We start from the raw sequence: 21,920 nt of genomic DNA, 5'->3' as shown, positions 1-21,920 counted from the left end.
AAGTCCGAGTAAATCAGATTAGAGAAGGCAGATGTCCAGTTAATTCCCTTATGTGCTCAATTCTGTGAGTTTCCATTGGGAAGCAACAAGTAATTTGACAACTATGGAGCCCAAATAAATAAATGTTCAAGGAAAGGGAGACAGGCCAAAGAGATGTAGTAAACAAAACATTGGAAGCAAAAGGGGAATTGTAAAAAAACAACCAGAGAAGACGAGGGAGAAGTTAAGGACCAAAAATCAAAAACAGTGCATAAACATACGAGGGATACCAAGAGGGCAGTAAGGGTCATGACAAAGGATTGTGAAGTGTACTTTGTGACACTTAATGTTGGTATAGTTATAGTATGTGCTTTAGTAGAGTATTATCTGCTTTGGTTTTGACTGTTATATTTGTGTTTCACTATAACCATTTAAAGTGTGTTGCCTTAATTGGTTAACTGACATTGATTTATTCGATTTTTGTTCCATCTAGAGTTGGTTTCCTCCTTGTATCCAGTTCTGCTCTGACCTCAGCAATTGACAGCTCCTTCTCTTCTAAGATTCTCCATTGTTATGGTAAAGCTGTGGAATGATCTTTGAACAGAACCCAGTTTCCTCCTATTATGTATCTTGAAAACATACCTATTCTTTAAATATTTTGGAATGCTTAGTGTTTCTTCTACAGGATCGATCATGTACTGACAAAAGAGTTTAAGATACTGATGTGTGTCTTAGTCTAGTTGCTGGTATAATTATAGTAAGTAGTAGTACTAGTATGAGTCCCTCTTGCTTGCTTTTTAGCTTTTCCTCTGTTGCTTTTGATGCTTGCACCTTCTAATCATTCCTGTACGTATTATAACTTACTTTGTGAGTCGCCTTGAATAAAGGTGTCTGTTAAATAAATAATAATAATTAACAATATGAATTAAACTAGATGCAGGGACTAAAAATAATAAAATGGACAGATGGAAATGCGATCTACTTGGTGTGACTTCTAACATCTCGTTTCACGCGATTTTAATTACTTGTCAGTATACATTGTGCAGTTTTACTAATATACAGTAGATAAATGTGAATATTATCTTTTAACACAATAAATTTCAGTCAGTATCAAAAAACGTTACCCTATATTTAAATGTGACTGATCTCGTTTAATCCGATTCTTGTCTTTCAAAAAGTTTGTCTGTGCAAGTCTGTACACCAAAAGACAGAGATGGACTCTTACCTTGAACTGGGCTTCTGCGGTGCAGCGCGTATCGTCTCTGAAGGGATTGTTGAGCGAGTACAAAAGTTGATCCGTATATCGTATAGTATTATTGTTTCCATATTGTTAATATAAAGGGCTACGCGTTCGTAACTTGTTATGCACAAAGTAATGCAAATGGAAGAAAACCTCCGCCTCACGTTGTAACCTGTTCAAATTTTGGACGCCGCATCCGGGGTTGCTGGTACGTCACACTGGAAGCAGGAAGTCTGCTGTCTGTTTACATTTTGTACCGCTCACGTTGGCTCCATTTTACACTCTTTTCATTGGCTGATGCTCACTCGTAACTCCACCCCAACGCGTATGTACAACCCAATCGATTCTTTGCATATTGGTGACCGCAGCCTCAAATAAATTAAGGCGATTGTGCACATACATTAATAAATAAATCAAAGCTAAAACTTCGCAATAATGGAAGAAATAATAAATATTGTGTCCGTTGCTGCTCAGTTTATTTTTATATGGATCATCAGTATGAAAAATCTAACAAAAAAGCCTAACGTGCAGACGCCTGAAGAGAAAATTTATATTCGTCCTTTCGATGTAATCCTCCTTTTCTTAGCCAGTGTGGAAGCTATTAATGGATGTATAATTTTGCAACATATAGATATACATCAGGAGGAACGATGAAACGTCCGCGGTTTCGAATCTGAAAGCGATGCCCCTGGAGGGCCGACTCGGCGGACGGGCGCATGCGCTGTAGCAGGGGTGCCGGTACAATTTAAGACTTGGCGCCGGCGCCCACTGATGCTCGCTCACTCTGCAGAGTCACACTCCTCCGGTAAGGCGGCTTTGCTGGGAATCGGCGCGTAGAAAACTGCGCGGGATTTGCAAAATACAATGATTTACCCCTTCGAAAGGGGGAAAGGAGTACTGGCATAATCGTTGTAGGACAATTCAGGCGCTGTGCATTGCTGTTATATTTTTTTATTTACGATCGAGTTGGTTATTCGGACAACTTTTCTGGTAATTATCTGTGGACGCTGCATCTGTTAAGTCGTTTAATAACGTTATCGGATTGTTTTCTGTATTTGAAAAACTGCTCATGTAATCCTGACAGTGCTGTATTTTTTTTTGTAAGGACATGAAATGAAAGTAAGGTATAGTGGACTTTGTCATTGAATATTTCCCTTTGCACGTCAAGAGTAACGATTACAGATGTCAGCTCGTTTATTTGTTTGAAATAGGCAGGCAATATTAGCACACGTTATACATATTTGTATATTTGTGCTTCTCTGTGTGTGTGGCAGCGACTCGTGCAGGGAAGCCCTTTGAGGTACGTGACCAAAACGGTCCTGCCCGCTTTTGCACAATTTGGCGCGGAGAAGGGTGAGCCTGAAGCCTCCTAAAATAACCAGCGGCGCCTGTTCAGCGAGGCTCTTCATTCCACGTTTGGCCTCAAAAAATACAGCACACTACAGCGGGGGTTGCATTTTGAATTTTTTATACTAAACGATTATGTTTTGAGGAGCCGGCAGTGCCTCTCCGTTGTGTCTGCCTACTTTTTTTTTTTTTTTTTTCTCGTAAGCTTTTGCCGCCGTGTGTCCTTTTCAACTGGCTGTTGAATTTGCGTAGTTCCGCAATTTGCTTCAATTGTTATTTCGATGATTTGTCACCTTTATCAATGCACATGTGGCTAAACTATGTATATATTTTTTGTTTTATAGCTATCAGCTCTTTTTCAGCAGGATGTCAAGGCGCAGGTGAGTTTTATGTCATACATCTGTGTTGGTGATCTTTTTATATATAGGGAGCACTCTGATATTTCTTTTCACATAAGTTTTACGTAAACATTTTTAATACTATTTAATACTTATCTTTGCAGTGTTCGATTACAAGCCAGAAATGACATTGGATGTTCCCCAAGAAGCAGTACAACTAGAAAAAGGAGATCTGAAATACAAATAGTAAGGGAGGAGTTTAATTTTTTTATTAGACATCTAGTGTGTGTGTATATAAAAGTATGTTTGTATGCAGTTATATTTGCGTTTATATGTGTATATATAAAGCGTTATTAAACTTGTTCGTCTTTTTTGCAGGACGAACCGGAGGTAACAGTAATCAAGAAACATAACTACGAAATACAGGTTAGTGGGATATTGGCGAATCGACTACCTGGGGGTCACGTATAATCTTTAAATGGGGGTTATCATTGTTCTTTCCGCGGGTTTAACACCCCCCACCCATCCCCCGACAAATATGCTGGTGGCGATAGAAAGCGCGAGTGTGATGACAGCTGCTGTGTGACCGGCGTGAGCCGCCTGGCGCATTTGTTGAGGCTCGGGCTGTCCTGGCGCGCCTGCTGCTTGGCGGGTGTGTGTGTGTGTGTGCGCGCGCGCGCGCCTGCGCCCGCCCATCTGTGTGCCCGCCTAATTCTGCTCAAGACCACTCTTTGTCCCTTGCGTGGCACTTCAGCAGTCGGGCATAAAATGTAAGGTTAGCAAGAAATAGTTTATGCTCTTTTATAGAAGCTCCTCCATCGAAGAGCTTTGTAACGACTGTGATTAGCCGCTTTGCTCGATTTCTTGCTTTTCTATGTGTGTGTGTGTGTTTCTAATTTTAGTTGTAATATTTATATGTGCATACAGTACGTGTAAGTATTTACAGTACATAGTATACACTATATACAGGACAGTGAAGAGGTTGGCACCATAGGTGCAAACCCCAGCCAAGGAACCAGAAATGTGATCATTGTCTCCACGTTTGCATAGTTTTTCCTCACACAACCCAAAAAACGTGTCCGTCTTATTGAACTGGTCCTGTATGAGCGAACGAGCGAGCGAGGGAGGGAGTGCCAGGGTCCTTGTGCTGAGTGCTGCCAAGACAGACACTGACTCCCAGAATTAGAAAATGGATAGCTTGTTTAAAACAAGGATGGATGTGCACTTGTATATGTTGTTTAGGCGGGGATGGGGTTAAGCATTGTTGATACTATTTTTATCCATGATTTAACAGGAATACACACAGTATTATATATAGTATATATAGTGTATGGTGTGCATATACATGTGTGTGTGTTTTATATTGAGAGGGATACGGTATCTCTGTCTATTATATAGTGCCTTTCACATGCCTATTATATAATACCTTTCCTATCCATCATATAAAATGTGGGGGTAAATGCTTAAAATGCCAAATAAAATATATTCACCCCATTGAGAATTTTCATATTTTATCCTTAAGGAGGGCGGCACGGTGGCGCAGTGGTAGCGCTGCTGCCTCGCAGTTAGGAGACCCGGGTTCGCTTCCCGGGTCCTCCCTGCGTGGAGTGTGCATGTTCTCCCGTGTCTGCGTGGGTTTCCTCCGGGCGCTCCGGTTTCCTCCCACAATCCAAAGACATGCAGGTTAGGTGGATTGGCGATTCTAAATTGGCCCTAGTGTGTGCTTGGTGTGTGGGTGTGTTTGTGTGTGTCCTGTGGTGGGTTGGCACCCTGCCCAGGATTGGTTCCTGCCTTGTGCCCTGTGTTGGCTGGGATTGGCTCCAGCAGACCCCCGTGACCCTGTATACGGATTCAGCGGGTTAGAAAATGGATGGCTGGATGGATCCTTAAGGAACACTGAATCACTTGTACTTGAAAAGTTAACATTCAGATCTTTTCACTTAATTAGGGAAGGTGTGACAACAGCTAAAGTAAACTTTTAACCAATTATATATAAAAACCTAAAGCCAGTCATGATTGCAAATAGAGTGACTATAACAATTTTTCATCCCTTGGAAGTTTTCACATTTTATTACACCATTGGCAGCCATGACAGCCTTGAGTCAGTGTGCACAGGTCTCTCCCTAAGCTTTGCATATCTGGACAGAGCAATTTGTCCTCATTAATCTTTGCTTTGGCTTTATGCTTGGGGTTGTTGTTGTTTTCTTGAGAAACAGATCTTCTCTCAAGGAGCAGGTTTTTTTGTTTTTTTGCACCCTTTAGATCTCCCTGTGCCTTGTTGCATTCATTTTAACTTCACAAGCCTTTTGGGTGCAGCTGCAGAGAAAAAAATCCCTTCAGCCTGATGCTGCCATGCTTCATGGTGGGGATGATGTGTTTGTTTAATTTACCTTGAAGCATGGATTTTAGTTTGATTACCAAAAAAACCCCATTTTGGACTCCTCATAAAACCTTCTTCCAGTAACCAAAATGTCATATGCATTTATTAACAGCGGCTTTCTCTTTGCCTCACTCCCATAAAACTATGGCTGGTGAGGCACCCAGGCAACAGTTGTTGAATGCACAGTCTCTCCAGTCTTAGCTTCTGTAGCTTGTAAATCCTTCACAGCGGATGGCCTCCCTCACTAGTCGTCGTCTTTTTGCATAATCACTCAGTTTTTGTGGAGACTTCCCTTAAACTATTCTATGATTTCTAAAACTGTTTGATTATATGAGTGATCATTTAGGTGTGTCATATGAGAAGTCAAGCAAAATGACACCATTTATTTGCTGACTAAAAAGATTACAATATGCTTTTGAGGCATTACTGAAAATTGAATTATTTTGGTTTTCTGAGAATAGCAAAGAATTTAAATCAGGGACATCTAATACTACAGATGTATACATAATGTAATGAAAGTGAAGATCGATTAAGTATTTCTAAGATTGAATATACATTAAGTGTCCTTCTTAGTGCATTCTACAACAAGATAATGAAAACCGTGAAGGACATAAGGTTAGATTAATCAGTAATGATTCCAAAATGACCGCCTTATTTATTATACACTAAGGTAAACTAATTGTTTTTTTTCTGTCAGTTTCCTTTTTCCCCAATTCAAAGATGTGCATAGTGTTTTGTAAAAGTATACTTAATGGGTACAGTAGAACAATATTATGCATCGAAGTAGGGTGAATTAAAGTAATGTCAATTTCAGAAAATAACAAACACAGGTCCTCTGATATGGACCTGAGCATTGGTACAAAGTGTGTTATGATTAGACCAAGAGGTAACCTAAGCCATAAACAACACATATTGTGATTGGTGAAGTTTTTCTTTTTTCTCCATCCATAATAAAAAAAATATATATATATATATATGTATCGATTGAATTTTTTTTATCTATTTTTTTGCAGAGCTGTTGGGCACCTGGAGTTTCGAGTCCTTGCATCCTAATTGAGACACCTCACAAAGAAATTGAGACCACCACAGATTTCTCTGGGTTTAAACAATATAGATTTAAAAACCTATTTATAAAGCCATCACCTTTGCCATATCTTAGGTAAGTTATTTTTTGTTTACATATTCATATGAATAAGTTGTTTACTCTTTAGTAGTTTGCCATTTTCCCCTTTCTACAACAAGGTTTATTTGAATCTGGTAAAATGTTATATTTGTTGTAATTAAACATAACAAAGAAGCTTTGAGTGTTTAACCTGTAAACAACACCCTAGTACTCCTATAAACTACAGAAAATCAAAATCTGCATAGAAAAGGATGAAAGGTTTATCATTTTCTCTTGAGAGTCAGTACAGATAGAAATGGAAGAAACAAGGTCACATATAAAGAGTGTTTTTTTTAAACTTGTGTAGCACATTAATATGAATACAAAAATGCAATCAAAAGCCATATGTTGAATAAAAATACAGTTTGGTGTCTTAAGTCCTACTACAAGCTTAACCTTAAGAGGTACCAAAAAACAATTTTCTGTTTTTACTGAATATGGTGGCATCAATGTACACAAACATATATTATATACTCCTAATTCTGGTAATTCATCCTTTTATAAAATATAGTTTCATTTTGATTTATTTGCTTTTGCTTAAAATTGTTTCATTTGAATAAAAATCTTTTTTTTTTTTTTTTCTCCCTTGTCTAATTGAAGCTGGGCAAATTCTGATGATGTGTGGTTAAGAATGTTAAATAAAGAAGTAAAATACACTCACAACAAAGGCTTTCTATATCAGCATCCAATGCTGCAACCAAAAATGAGGGCCATTCTTCTTGACTGGCTGCTAGAGGTGAGTTTGTGTGTTTGTTTTTGGTTGTTTTATAAGTGGTGTCCTGGTGTCCTCCTTCCTAAACCCACCTTCTTCCTTGTGTAAATGTACAATCTCACAGTCTCCTTCCTCATAGTTACAGCGACCTGATTTCAATCCCATCCTGGACACTTTTTTTGTATAGACCTTCCTCCCAGATCCCCCCAAATCTACATATAATGTTAATTTATACTGGCCTGGTATGAGTGCATTTGGGCTTGTTTCTCACCTTGCAATCAGTGATGCCAATACAAGGACTGGCTACTTCTGATCCTGACCTAGATAAACAAGTTAGAAAATGTAGGTTGAATCTATAAAAGAGAAAAATAGAGGCTTACATGCATATTTTAGACAATGTAACGCTTTGCTTTGTAATGTGGTGATGCTTGGAGGAGACTTCTTATAGACTCATCCTACCTGCTCTTAGTTCATTGGCAGTTGAAGTACTGGGGATATAACACTAAAATGGAAGAGGTTGTACTAGCTTCATGCTTATTTTCAGCTTTACTGTGGTTTGTGTATGTTTGTATGTGTATAAACCTTGTGGATTATTTAAAACAGATTACCTAGCGTACTCTTAAGTTTGCAAGATGGCAAATGAGTATCATTTCCAGTGCAGTGCAATGAAAATGCCAAAGCACTAATCTACATATTTACATACATATTCAACTTGTTTAGCTAAAAGGAAGCATTTTAAGGCAATAAACTGGACCAATTTAAACATGCATTGTAATAAATGGACTGATGGCCAGTCTAGGGTTGGCTATTGCTCTTTTGCTTCCCATGTCCCTCTAATCATAAAAGCATTTTTGGAAATATGATGGATGGGTAGTTAGTCAGTGATATGCACATAAAGGAATGCCATCTTTTTGCAAACCTGTACCTCATAGCAACCATATATGATGGGTGATGGCTTTAATTATCTGTCTTGGTATTGGTGAAAAGGTACCAAGCGTTGTTTTTAATTTCTTTTAGGTATGTGAAGTATATTCACTGCATCGGGAAACTTTCTATTTGGCTCAAGATTACTTTGATCGGTTTATGGTAACACAGGAGAATATCAATAAAAATATGTTACAACTAATTGGAATTACAACACTCTTTATTGCTTCCAAAATTGAGGTGAGTATTTTTCAAGTTTGTTTCAGATGGTTCTTGTGGTATATTATTCCAGGAACAAACTTGTATATTTCATATCATCTCTGCTTTGATCAGTTTGCTCCCATGCACAAGAACGTATTGTCAGCCTTTTGTGTAATTGTGTTTCCTCCGAGGTTGCAGCAAAGTAATATGGTTGAATAATTACTTGGTTTTCATTGAGACAGTTGCTGCATATTTAGATCTTCCACAATTCTAGCAGGCTGAATTAGCATCTGGGATATGAATAGATTTTAACGCATCCCTCAGATTGACTCCTACACTTACAGTGTGACTTGTGTCTTGTTACGTAATAGAATAGTTCACACACAACTCAGAATTTCATGTTTCTCAAAGTAGTAAAACAAACATGTATGGGTTAGTGGAATCTATGCTTTTAAAATTTTCATTGTTTCATACAAGAAACAACAAGGGTTTACAATATTTATAACAAAATGATATGGTCCTTTGTTGGATGATGTAAATAGAAAAACTGCCATATAGTGTCTCAAACAGTGAGTCGTTCGACAATGTAAATCAACTCGAAGTAAATTACACAAAATGACAGTGAAAATGCAGCACGTACAATTTCAAACTGAGAATTGTTTGAACACTAATTCAGTTTAATTTTTTTAAATAATACACTTCCATTACTAAATTGGAGCATTGGTTATGTTAATTTATTTTTTGTGAATTGTAAAACAAAGAATGATTCCAAATGATAGGTGTCTAAAAAATACATGTAGATTTTTTTTCATGTCAGAATGGTCATTGGACCATATGAGGCACAATTTCAAGTGCTTGGTTACTTACTGTAATGTATAAGGAAGGAGAACAACTCAAAATGTACTTAAATGGAGACTATTAGATGGTCAAAATCAATTGAAATGCAGATCTAATGTGTCACTTGTAGCATGTCATAACTCCTTTAATGTTCTTAGTTACAAGTGCAATAGCAGGTAAAATGAAAACAATAGGCATCACAGTGCCATTGTTTAAATGTAGTTATTCTCATAAACAATTAAAACATAGTCGGAGAGAATTTTCTGTAAGCAAGAGTGCACAACAACATTAAAGCAGGAGTAAAGAATTTTTTTAAATCGCAAATGGTCATCCTTATTTAACAAAGTATTTAACCTAACATTGCATGTATAAAAGTATTTAATGTAGTGAGCTCTTTGCCTCCCTGAGCTGATGCCAATTTACAGATCACTGCCAGTTATCATATCATTTCATATGACCTGTTAATGCCTATGTAAATACAATTAATTCAATCAGAATGTTATTTGCAGTGTTTTCTGGGTTCTCAACTATATTTATCTTGCATCCTCCCAATGCCATTTGCTTTAAAAGTGCTTTAAAGCACTTTTATTTGGACTTGACTCCTGACTGTACACGTCAAGTGATCATCTCAAAATATATACAGAATATTTTCAGTTGTAATAATTTTAAGTGCTAAGTATGTGGAGTTCTATCAGAATCAAATCCAACATGCACTTAAATAATAAGTGTAGTACAAATATTTTTTTGGTTTCAGTGATTTAAAAATCAAAATTCAGTAGTGTGAGGAGCGGAGCCTGGTGTAAGTCAGGATTCAGCACTCGAGAGGGCAGCAGTCCATCACAGCATACACATGCCCATGCCTGGCCACTTCTGAGAGGTCAGTCCATCTGATTACATAAACCTGCTCAACGATGTGCACACACTGGAGGACACAGAGGTCCCTGGAGAAAACCCATACAAGCTACAGGAAATGTAAAATTCACACAGAGCACGTTTCAGCCAGGAATTGATTTAGGGTCCACATCCAATCCATATGTGGTGGTAATGTTATTCAAAATAACAATACATTTGACCTAATTATACACTTCTGCTTCACTGCCATCAAATGTTCGGTTCAGAGAAAGGTGTGATCAGTGTACATATGAAAGTCTAGAACAAAGGCTGTAAATACTGCATGGTTTTAAAACCATAACCACAGCAAACCCTGCATCTGCAGAATGAAACTGACAGTACAGAAGGAGTAAATATAAAAAAAAAAAATAAAATTTAAAATATCAGTGTATTGAAAAACGTACAACTTGTCGGGTTTTAAATTGCCAAACTTTCCTTTCTGTCATTCTATGTATTGCAACCAGCTAAGGTTCATTACAAATTAGCAAGCAAGTCAAAAACTTAATTCCTGTCTGCCACAGACATTTCTCAAAGTAAAAAATTAAGGTTAATGTTGAATTTTATTTGAACTATTTCTTTAACCTGCCAGTGTGGAAATCATAGAAGAAACACTATTTACTAGTATCACAAAAATGTGCTTTATATACTGTCATGTTTTTTTTTAGCATAATTAGTGTCCAAGTTTATTTTATATACATTTTTTACTGGGGTTTTTTTTTTTTTCTTTTTTTGTGCTCTATTTATTAAATGGAAATGTTATGTAAAAAAACGTGTTTATTACTGAGGTCAATTTTCATATACGTTAATGTTTTATGAAAGGAAAGAAAAGTATAAACAAGTACTCCACCCCTTCCACATCTGTAGCCATCTCTCCCTTGCTGTGACAGCCTTTTCTGGTAAATTATTAATATGGTTACAGAATATCACGTGTTCTCTCTCAGCAACAAAATGCCACCACTTAAGAGACTAAAGGTCAACCAAAACAAAACACATGTATTAAAATGCTGCATATTTTAATATTACTTTACAAGTATTGTCCCCTTTAACCCCTATTAATGTATTAGCATTTATCCAATTCAAAAATAAAGTACAAGGCTCTTTTCAATATCCCTTGCAACAGCATCATTTTCATCCATCTTGCATTTTAAGGTTTGGTTATGTTAAACTAGGAAATTTATAATACAGTAGAAACAATAAAACTGTGACTTGGTGCTAAGGCAGAAAATAATGAAATATGTGCTGACTGTAAATAAATATAACATGCATGTGTGTGACTGAAAGAAAAGGCTCAAAATATTCAGTTTCTTTATCAACATTTCTAGAGTTGTTTGGTTTCATTTCTAAGATGTTCTGTAGTTTTTTTTTTTTTTTCCTCCAAACTAAAGCAAAACCTTTACATCATATCCATCCATCCATTCATTTATCAAACCCGCTATATCCTAACACAGGGTTACCACCGCAGGGTGCGCACACACACACACACACCAAGCACACACTTGGGACAATTTAGGATCGCCAATGCACCTAACCTGCATGTCTTTGGACTGTGGGAGGAAACCCACGCAGATACGGGGAGAACATGCAAACTCCACGCAGGGAGGACCTGGGAAGCGAACTCGGGTCTCCTAACTGCGAGGCAGCAGTATTACCTATGCACCACCCTGCCACCCATCATATACATGCCTTTTAGTTTTTTGTTTTGTTCTACACAAACATCTTAGACCCTGCTTGGGATAAGAAAATTTGGAAAATGGATGGACAGATTTTTCAATTGGAATTAATTGCATGCATTATTTCTGCTTTTAGCTGGTGTCTTATTTCTAGTGACTGGTGTTGGTTCTATCATTTTACCTCATATTTTCCTTTTTTAATATTAAGAGTTAATAAAGGGAGTACGGGTAGAAAGTGTTTGTACATTTTGTGTCTAAAATAACAGGTTAAAATGTAAAGGGATAGCTTGCCCACTGAGCACTTTTGTGTTTACTTCTTTAGGACTGATACTAAAAAAAAGTTGCATTTAAACATTTTACTTTAAATTTTTAATTTGTTTTCAATCCTATTTTTGTTAAAATTGATCTATTTGTATGGAATGTTGTGTGATTACAATAAAATCAATAACATTTAATAAAAAATATTTGTAATTTACCAATAAAGTGCATTACAAGCATATTGATCTGAAGAGTATTAAGTTGTCATTTTTAATGATTTGCTTAATTTGTATTCTTACTTAGGAAATTTACCCTCCCAAATTACACGAGTTTGCCTATGTAACGGATGGTGCATGCACCGTTGAAGAAATTATAGATATGGAATTAATTGTATTAAAGGTAAGGTTTTTTATTTGCTAAAATGTTAGTGTGATTGGGTTGCTTTTAATTCATCTTCATAATTTTGGAAAAAAGAACAAAGAAAATATTGAGCTAAACAGAAGTTTAAAATTTTTTAAATCATATTTTTATAGTGTGGACCAAATTACAAAGACTTTAGCAAAGTTTGGAAAAAAAAAATAGGGCTCATGGAGGTCTATTTCACACACCATTTAAACATTCTTCTGGTTGGCAGTGGGATAAATGTTAGATTTTATTTATGCAGAAGAAAAACGCCAATGCTTTTACGGCCTGGTAGGAACTGCAAAATGCTAGCAAAGTTAAAGTCAAAAGACGTGGTAAACATACCTAGGGCTAAATAATAATATTGAAAAACTTTTGAAACAATTAAAAAAATTGTCAATAAAAGACTTCACATTGTACACACCAAAAGCAAGAACATTTTAACTTTTTATTTTTTTTCCAAATTCTGACTTCTGAAAAAAAAAAATTCAAATAAATAAATCTAACTGATTGCATGGTTAAATGGCGCCCATTTTTATGGCACTAGAGTGTGTGGATTGAAGTTCCTCTATCACAACCTGTCAAAGAACCCAAGGTGCATAAAATGAATGAATTTCTATAAAATGAGGTTTATTTGGTTTTTAATCAGATCTATTGCATTGTTAGTACCCATTGACCTTTATCCTGTTTAAATGCCATTTACTAGATTTGTATTTAGATTGTTTAAGTTTTTCTGTTTAGGTCTTTAAATTACTCTGATTGTACAGTTGAGAGCCATTGCCAAGGAAACTGCAGTGCCTTTACAGTTTTTAGGGGTCAAGGATAGACAGCATGACCGTTTAAAAATAAAATTAAGCAGGAAGGGATTGGGGGCGGTACGGTGGTGCAGTGGTAGCTCTGCTGCCTCGCATTAAGGAGACCTGGGTTAGTTTACCGGGTCCTCCCTGCGTGGAGTTTGCATGTTCTCCCCGTGTGTGCTCTGATTTCCTCCCACAGTCCAAAGACATGCAGGTTAGGTGTATTGGTGATCCTAAATTGTCCCTAGTATGTGTGTGTGCCCTGTGGTGGGCTGGTGCCCTGCCCGGGGTTTGTTCGTGCCTTGTGCCCTGTGTTGGCAGGGGATTGGCTCCAGTAGACCCTGTGACCCTGTGTTAGGATATAGCAGGTTGGATGATTGACTGACTGACTGACAGAAAGGGATTGGAATCATACTAATTCAAATTTGTTTGTGTCTCCTACAATGTTAAATAGGCATTAAACTGGGACTTATGCCCAGAGACTGTTATCTCATGGCTAAAGTTATATATCCAGATGGCTTCTTTAGATGAAGAAAGGAATGTCTTACTACCTCAATTTCATCAAGAGACGTTTATTCAAATAGCACAAGTGAGTTTCTTTTTTTTTTTTTCTTTTAATTTTACAATTTATTACATTTGCATAAAAATCTCTAGGAGGACATCAAATGTCCATGGTTGCTATTCTTGAACAAGATCAATATTGTGTTGAATTCTGTGCTGGTGTTTTGACTATTCTATACTGTATAAAGTTTACTTGGTCCAAAATGTTCTGTCCTGAACTATTTTTGCTTTTCCCATTTGAACCTGCATTGCTTGTCAATAAGAATCATTTGTTTAAACTGAAACAGTACTAATTCATTTTTATGATTTAGCTTTTAGATTTATGCATTCTTGATATCAATTGTTTGGAGCATCAGTATGGCGTATTGGCAGCTGCTGCATTTTACCACTATACGTCCTTTGAGCTGGTTCAGAAGGTGTCAGGTAAGCTTGTGGTTGTTTTTAACATGACAAACTAAGTGTCATAAATCATTATTGTGCACAGTTACACATGGATATACAATTCATCCAAACTAGAAGTCAACTGTCAGGAAGAGGAACACAAAATTTTATGTTCAGAATGTTTTTTTCCCCCAATGGAGATCAGTTGCATTGGGGGCTGGCATTTCAAGTTATTTTCTTGTCAAATATTCTTACTTTATGCTTGAAGGATATTTGAATATTTCCTACAAAACAGAAACTGAAAACAGAAACAATTGTGTTGCACATGGTGGCTGTAATATTAACTAGGGCACAAGGTACAATAATGAAGTTAAGTTTCTCAAAGGAGCTTCTGCATCTGGCCCACTGTGCTTTGGGAGCTTGAATAATGTTCTATTTTATCATGCTCATTTACAAATGGCTATTTGTACTTGTATCCATCCCCAAATAATATTTTTAGTCCTATCCTTCTCTATTTCCTATTTAAAACTTGACCTTTCAGCCTCTTAATGTTTTGAAAATGAACAATGAGGAGTTGCTGAGGATGTATAGCTGGGCGATGTTGGAATGTAATATTTGATTCAGGGATTTCCTTACCTGACAAATACTTTACTCTACAGCCTGGTAAACCTGTTGTCATCACTTTATTAGAAGCTGTACACTACAATATATTTAATGGGGTCGTTATTGTGGTGTGTATTGTATAAGCATGAGCAAATCAATATGCAACACCTTACCACTCTGTTTAATGCACACAATGCCAAAGTCATTCTCAGGGTTACAGTTACATGAGATTGTAATTGGTTGGTTAAGCTAAATGAAATTTGTAAAATTTATTGTTTCTTTTTTTCCCTCTCTCATGCTCTACAGGACTTGATTGGGATTCTATTTCAAACTGTGTAAACTGGATGTTACCCTTTGTTCAAACTATAAAGGGAGACTCGCCTGCAGTCCCAAAGGAATTTAAGAAGATTGCAACGGACGATAGACATAATATCCAAACTCACACAAACTACTTGGCAATGCTGGTAAGGATTCTGCTCATTATCAATATATCTAATAAAAGGTCATTTTTAAAATGTAGAGTGAAAATAGTTAACTATACAAATATCCTTCCCAGCATCCATCCATCCATTTCCATGACTTCCTAAGTCCAACACAAGCTCAATTTGAAAGCCAAGAAGCAACAACCTTCACTAAGTACACATCAGAGGCTCATCCAGGATGTGCAGGGAACAAGCAAATTACCTTACACCCTACTCCTTTGAACTTTATAGTATCAGTTCCCAAGGGTCCATCAGCTCAAGTGTTCATGTAAATGGATGGCTCCCTCAAAGTGGTGGTCAGGTTGCAGAACTGTGTATGAGAAAATCATTCAAAGAAATGCCACCTGTCATACTGGGGGGATGAACGTTTCTTTGCAGTCCATCCATTATAACTTACATCAGAATGAAAAAGGGAATAGGAAACCAACCTAACTAGAGGGGAACTCATCTATCCACACTGTCCTTCCATGATGGAATCCTGGCCCAGTAAGGAACCACTCGGTGTGCCAGTCCATCCATTATGTCTATCGTTAACTGTTGCTGCTTTTTGTCAAACTGCACTTTCTTTCTGTTCTTCCCACATATTACCCATATTTGCAATTCTCCAACATTGTTTCTTCCTTGCCGAGTGCATAAAATTGTTTTACTTTTTTTTTTTGGTCAGTTATCCTGTCAATTCCTCACAACATGAAAACACATGCATTTTTTGATAATTTTTTATGAGTACATCATAAACAGGAAATTGCCATTAAAACTGCACTTATAATTTTGAAGACATGCCACTCACCTCATTTTTAATTGTCTTCAATTGAAAAGCTCAGTATTGTGGCAATCTGTTTTTTGTTTGACTTTTCCAGGTATGAGATTTAAAAATATTTTTCTCAGTCATCACTACATAACATGTGGTGTTAGTAACATAAAAAATACCATTTCTGTGTGGAGCATTCCTTTTAATACTAATAATAATTAATTGTCTTTTTCTACTCAAAGATCTTTACAGACACAATAGGGAGGTCACTTCAATCACCGTCAATGTGCAGCACCAACCTGGAGGATGAGATGGCAGCCATTCTTCCACCAGTACGCTCACAACACATTAGCTGTTAGGTAGTGAAGAGGACAGAGTTTGTCATTAAGGAGCAGGGGGTGATTTAGGGGTCAGCGTGACCATAGTGGGCAATTTAGCTAGGACATTGGGAAATGAAAACACCCTACTCTTTTTGAAAGTTGCCCAGAGATCTTTAATGACTACAGCAAGGGTCTCCAACTCCAGCCCTGGGAAGCTGCTGTGTCTGCAAGTTTTCATTCTAACTCTTTTCTTAGTAAGTGATCAGTTTTTGCTGCTAATTAACTCTTTCCTTTTATTTTAATTGACTTTTCCTGAGACTCTGACCGCTGAATCTGATTCTTTTTTTCCTTAAACGGCACCTAAACATAAATTTGATGTGAAGTGAGCCAACAGATGACCAACTAAATTGGGGCCTCAAACTCCAACCAACTTCACTTCATTCAGTTTCTTAATTTGAAGCCAATTCTCGTTGCTAATTAAACCCGTTATTTAATTCCACGGTGCTCATTCTGCCATGGCAGACATTTCCACGACTGTTGATTTTCTTTTTTTTTTTTAAGAGCGCTGGCTGTCAAAATGTTTTGTGGACCTGAGCAGATCAACATTACTGAGGCCTTCACCTTTCTTTATTTTCAGTTATTGTGTGAGGGGCGGAGGTGGTGGTTGTTTGTGTGTTGGTTCATTTTGTGTCTTAATATTGTTTGCTAATTAAGGAAAAAAATAAATAATGAAGGGGCCTGAGTCTTAAGTGGTGCATCAATTAAAAATAAGGCAAAGTGTTAATTAACAGCAAAATCTGGTCACTAATTAAGAAAAATATACATAGTTTAAGCAAAAGATTAAGAGGTGACATGATTAAAGTGTTTAAAATTATGAAGGGAATTAGTCCAGTGGATCGAGACTTGTATTTTAAAATGAGTTCATCAAGAACACGGGAACACTTAGAAACTTGTGAAGGGTAAAATAGGCACAAACATTAGGAAGTTTTTCTTTACACAAAGAATGATGGACACTTGGAATAAGCGATCAAGTAGTGTGGTGGACAGATAGACGTTAGGGACTCTCAAAACTCGACTTGCTGTTTTTTTGGAACAAATAAGTGCATAGGACTGGCAAGCTTTGTTGGGCTGAATGGCCTGTTCTCGTCTAGATTGTTCTAATAAAAGGGTTAGAATGAAATACTGCAGCCACAGTAGCTCTCCAGGACTGGAGTTGGAGGCCCCTGGACTACAGAGAGTCGGGACTTTGCCAACTGTTACTGTAAGGAGCAATGGGATCCACAAAGTGAGCGCCTCCTGATGGTCTCGCCAACACCAGAACACCCCAACTTTACATTGGTGTCAGGAACAAATGTACCTACTAGCACAGTGGCAGTCAATGTGTTACTCTCCACCATTACTCATCCTGTGAAAACTTTATAATGTTATTTACCTGTAATTAATTTAAAAGTGCGAGTAGAACACTTGCCATAGTAATTAAAGGTAAGGAATATCAGTAGGGAGTATTTTTGTCCTTTGCAACGTGGTTATTACAAATGTCCATATTGGCTTTATCCTAGTGATAGTCACTTGTCAAAACCTTAAACGTTTTACCTTTTTTAATTTCAGGATGTTGCACTAAAGAAACAGACTGAAGTTTCACCAGGATGTTTATCTCCAGCATCTGTGGGAGGAATCCTGACTCCACCAAAAAGCACTGAAAAGTTATCATCTTGTACCTTAAGTAAGCAATCGTCTAGCCGCCTTCCTTACTCTCCCTAAAAAAAAAAAAAAACACAGCTTGAAGAACAGAGACATGTTGACGAGGGGGTCAGAAGCAGAGTTTGTCACCGCTGGTGCTGACGGAGAGGCCCTCGTACCCAGGATCTGGCCTGCATTTGGAGTTTCGATAACACTTAAAACATTCCAAAAATCGCTGATTTTTATTTCACATTCTAATTACCCCAAGCTTTGTTTGAATACAACACATTTATGTCTTTTTATTTTTTATTACAATTTTAAAAGCCATGCCTTTTTTTTTTAACGTAGTCCTCCTTAATTTTGATTAGTTACCATTAAATGAGGCCTTTTATCCAGAAACTATTTAGATTTTTAAACAATATTTTGGGGGAAAAGTAACGAACTGTGTGTCATTCAACAACGTTGTGAATTAGTTACTGCCAAACTGTGCAAGCTGGAGTCTGAGCCACGTTTATGCAAAATGCAGTTTTTTTTTTGGGGGTCTTCCCTGCAGTGTTATGTGAAGTGAACCTCCATTTACATTCCTCTAATAGGTGGCGAGCCTGGAAGAGTGCAACAGGAATTGTTTACCATGTAAATATGTAGTTGGCTCGAGATGTAATTTATATGTGACTTGTGAATTACATTAACTTAATGACATTAGATAATTTAAAATAATAATATTTCCTATTTATAAGTATTTTCAGTAATTTTGCAATGTTCTTCCTTCAGAAGCGGATTTGATTTTTTTTTACACATTGTGGTATTCAAAGAGCCAGTTCTAACTTTGTCCAGGTTGTTCCAGAAGACATTTCAAATACCTCACCTAAAGCTTCTGTTTCTGATGTATGGTGTAGATTTGTGCTATGAAGCCAATACTTATTTTGGTTTACAAATATATTTTGTATCTTACTGTAAATATGTATTTTGTAAAAATGTATATATAGAAGAACTTTTGTCCTGAATGTTTATTTTATAAGAGAAAAATAAAGCCATGTACCTTTTTTTGGTGAATATAAATTATAAACTGCATTTATTCTGTTTTGTATTTATTGCATAGAAACCTTAAAAATACAATTTTGCCATTGCCTGGAGAAACTTCTTTTTTCTCTTTTGTGCTGCGAGCTGCAACACGTCCTCTGGGTTGCTTGCATTCAGTTCTGTCTGTCCGATGGCTTTGATCTGAAAACGACAGAACAACAGAAGATAGATGTGCGTGAGTGTAGTGAACACAATTTACTCTCCACACCCGCTGCCTGGCATTTAAAATGCGCCACAAAACAAATTCCGACTCTGACACCCTGCACCTCATTACGTTCATCTTCAGCTCTTGCAGACCAATTACTAGCTGAGCCCTTAGCAATCATGAAGTGTGCTACGCTAGAGTCCTGGACCTGAAGTTCTCACTCCTCCCAGAATTTACCGTTATGGTGTGATTTCTTCTGCCTGACGGTTGCGAGATGTGCTCATTGCCGGCAGCAGCCAAGTTTAATTTTTCTGCGACGTTCACTTCAGTGCACACTCACTCATATGCGGAGGTATGAAGCAGCAGGAATAATGCACACCAAGCAGTGGTAAGCTGGCATGTTGAACTTATGTAGTATCTGATTGATCAAGAGGTACTGGTACTTACCTAGCCAGTAAAAGCTTGTGCTGACCAATATGGAGGTATGGAACATATTTACTTGCCGGCCGGATATAATTTATGTATTCATTGATACGGAAGTAAAACAGCATACTTTAACTACCGACCCAGCAGCACTTAAGTGTTGACTGATATGGTGGAATCGGACAAGCTGACCCAGTAGAACTCTTGTTTTGACTGATACTGAGGTACGGAACCTAATTACTTACCAAGCCAGTAAAACAGGTGTAAAGAAAAACAAAATTTTCCTTTTTAATTATTTCCATTAGAGTTTGGCTCAACAGCACCCTCTAGGGACCACAAGTGACAGGTGCAGCACCAGTCACACATGCATACTCGTTTAAGCTTTTGTGTAATATAGTACAGCACTAATGGGTCTGCTTACTCGCACCAGTGCCAGACCATAATTATTCATTAAAATGTGGGCTCAGTAACAACCTGACGACACTTGTGACATGCAGCTGCCAGTTCAACATGTCATACTTCACCATTTGTCTTACATATTGTTGAACTGCTTTGCTGTTCTCCTCCTGAGCCCACTGTCACTCAGAAGGCGATCGATGGTGGGATCAGGCACTGATGGACCTTGGAGTTCAGCTTGTACCTCTTTGGAAGTTGTCCCTGACTTTTTGTCTGCCATTCTATGGTTGATTTTCCTCTTGCAGTGACGCCCAGGGAGCTTGGCTACAGCTTGATGGATCTTCAACTTCTTCATAACATTTGCTTTGTTGTCCCAGGAACAGGAAACTGCTGGGAGGTGATGGTCTTTTAGCGTCTGCCTTGAACATGTTTGTCTATCGTTTCCGTTCTGATCTTCTCAGGTAACTCTCTCCTCTTTGCTTTCTGTGGTCCATGTTCAGCGTGGGACACACAAATGACCCCAGACAGGACAGTGACTTGGTATTTCCATTTGAAATCGTCTGATTAGATGACTGGAGACGTATGTGATAAGAATTCAAAAAAACAAGCAGCTTGGGGGAAAAAATAAATTGCTTGAATCCAATTATTTAGGGTCTTTTCTAGGAGTTCCCAAAAATGTGTCCAGGCCATTTTAGACTCTCTTTGTAGAACAAGCAACACTCGATCTCTTGTCACACTTGCTTTGCTTTACTGGACGACATCTCAAAGGCCTGCAGGTATACAGGGGACAACCGCTTTTCATTTGAGCATATAGCACTTTTTCCACTGATTTGTCCACGCCAATAACATCAAATACAAAATGTATATTTAAACAAAAAATATATATATGGGACTTTTGTACAGGTCACTCACACACACACACACGTCCAAAAAAGCTGAACTGGATAGAAAATGCTAGTAAAAACAAAAGCGCGAATCTGCAAATTCTCTCCCAACCCCAAGTATTATATTGAAAACGCTACAACACCACATTGTTGGTTGGTTTACCTTACGGATTTCCTTTTGGTTTTTTAAATATGTCAAATCTAATGACTGCAGCACGCTCAGGATGGGCCAGTCGAGTGTTTGTCACTGTGTCATATCACCCATTCAATGAGCCTATTGAAGACACAAGATGGAGGCGTTTACCAAAAGGAACCCCCATCAAAATTCATCCATTATGCAGGTCTTCAGCTGCTCCTTCGTGGTTGTATTTTATAGTACTTTATAATGTGGCACTCACTCTCAATCCAAAACAAGTCAGGACTGCTGGCAGGCCAGTCGAGTGCCTGCACTCTCTGCTTACACAGCCATGAACTTGTAATCCGGGCACAATGATGTGGTTTGGTTACATCCTGCTGGAAAATGCAGGAAATGTCCCTGGAAAGGATGGCATCGGGCACTAAAAATCATCTTTCTGAATTAAAGGTGCCCTCACAGATATGCAAGTTACACATGCCATGGGCCCTAATGCACCCACCACTACCATTACAAACGGTGGCTTTTGGACCTGGCAGTGATAGCCACTTGGATGGTCTTTTTCCTCTTTGCCCCAAAGAACACGACGACTGATTTTACCAAAAAATGAATGAATATGTGGCGCCCCTTCTTTGTATCTGCAAACAGGCACAGTGCCTGTAATAGAATAATCTCTCTATATAATCTTCATTTAGATCTTGATCTTTGTTTGTCCGCGAATTCAACGTATGCGTAGACCACCTTCCAGTTTAGTACGTTGTTCTTACTCACAGATGTCAATAATGTGCCGGAATAACGAAAGGGGTGGTGGACAGTGTTACGCTGATTACTCGTATATCTCTCTATATAATCTTCATTTGGATCTTGATCTTTGTTTGTCCGCGAATGAATTCGAAGAAGAAGCACTAGATGGCAGTAGAGAGACAGCTAAAACATAGACATTGCA

The 21,920-nt window shown here is 37.7% G+C and overlaps 2 protein-coding genes across 5 annotated transcripts in view; one reads left to right on the top strand and one right to left on the bottom strand.

Annotated features, from left to right (window-relative positions):
- The first annotated feature begins 385 nt into the window (after positions 1-385).
- Positions 386-18,023, top strand: ccne2 (cyclin E2). Of its 3 annotated transcripts, none has more exons than XM_039737830.1 (12): positions 386-555; positions 2,911-2,946; positions 3,069-3,150; positions 3,283-3,330; positions 6,298-6,443; positions 7,047-7,182; positions 8,176-8,322; positions 12,243-12,338; positions 13,593-13,727; positions 14,011-14,122; positions 14,990-15,147; positions 17,842-18,023. In XM_039737830.1, the coding sequence occupies exons 2-12, from the start codon at positions 2,933-2,935 to the stop codon at positions 17,992-17,994; spliced, it is 1,227 nt and encodes a 408-aa protein (XP_039593764.1). In that variant the 5' UTR covers positions 386-555; positions 2,911-2,932; the 3' UTR covers positions 17,995-18,023. The 3 variants fall into 3 exon arrangements, with proteins under 3 accessions (XP_039593764.1, XP_039593762.1, XP_039593763.1); XM_039737828.1 differs by lacking the exon at positions 386-555 and adding an exon at positions 972-2,024; XM_039737829.1 differs by lacking the exon at positions 386-555 and adding an exon at positions 2,031-2,209.
- Positions 18,024-18,681: 658 nt separating this feature from the next.
- ints8 (integrator complex subunit 8) overlaps positions 18,682-21,920 on the bottom strand; it is a 45,791-nt gene continuing 42,552 nt past the window's right edge. For both annotated transcript variants that reach the window (XM_039737826.1, XM_039737827.1), the window contains exon 28: positions 18,682-19,134. In XM_039737826.1, the coding sequence (XP_039593760.1) occupies positions 19,018-19,134 (117 nt within the window). In that variant the 3' untranslated portion in view covers positions 18,682-19,017. The remainder of the gene's footprint in view (positions 19,135-21,920) is intronic.

This window comes from Polypterus senegalus, chromosome 16 (assembly GCF_016835505.1).
Source record: "Polypterus senegalus isolate Bchr_013 chromosome 16, ASM1683550v1, whole genome shotgun sequence".
Classification (NCBI taxonomy): domain Eukaryota; kingdom Metazoa; phylum Chordata; class Cladistia; order Polypteriformes; family Polypteridae; genus Polypterus; species Polypterus senegalus.
Note: the sequence above shows the minus strand (reverse complement) of the source record. Positions and strands in the feature narration are given on the sequence as shown.

Bases quoted from the DNA above. Each gene is read 5' to 3' on its own strand.
- ccne2 (XM_039737830.1), top strand. The intron at 3,331-6,297 runs GTTAGTGGGATA...ATTTTTTTGCAG, and splicing joins AACATAACTACGAAATACAG to AGCTGTTGGGCACCTGGAGT. The intron at 13,728-14,010 runs GTGAGTTTCTTT...TTTATGATTTAG, and splicing joins CGTTTATTCAAATAGCACAA to CTTTTAGATTTATGCATTCT.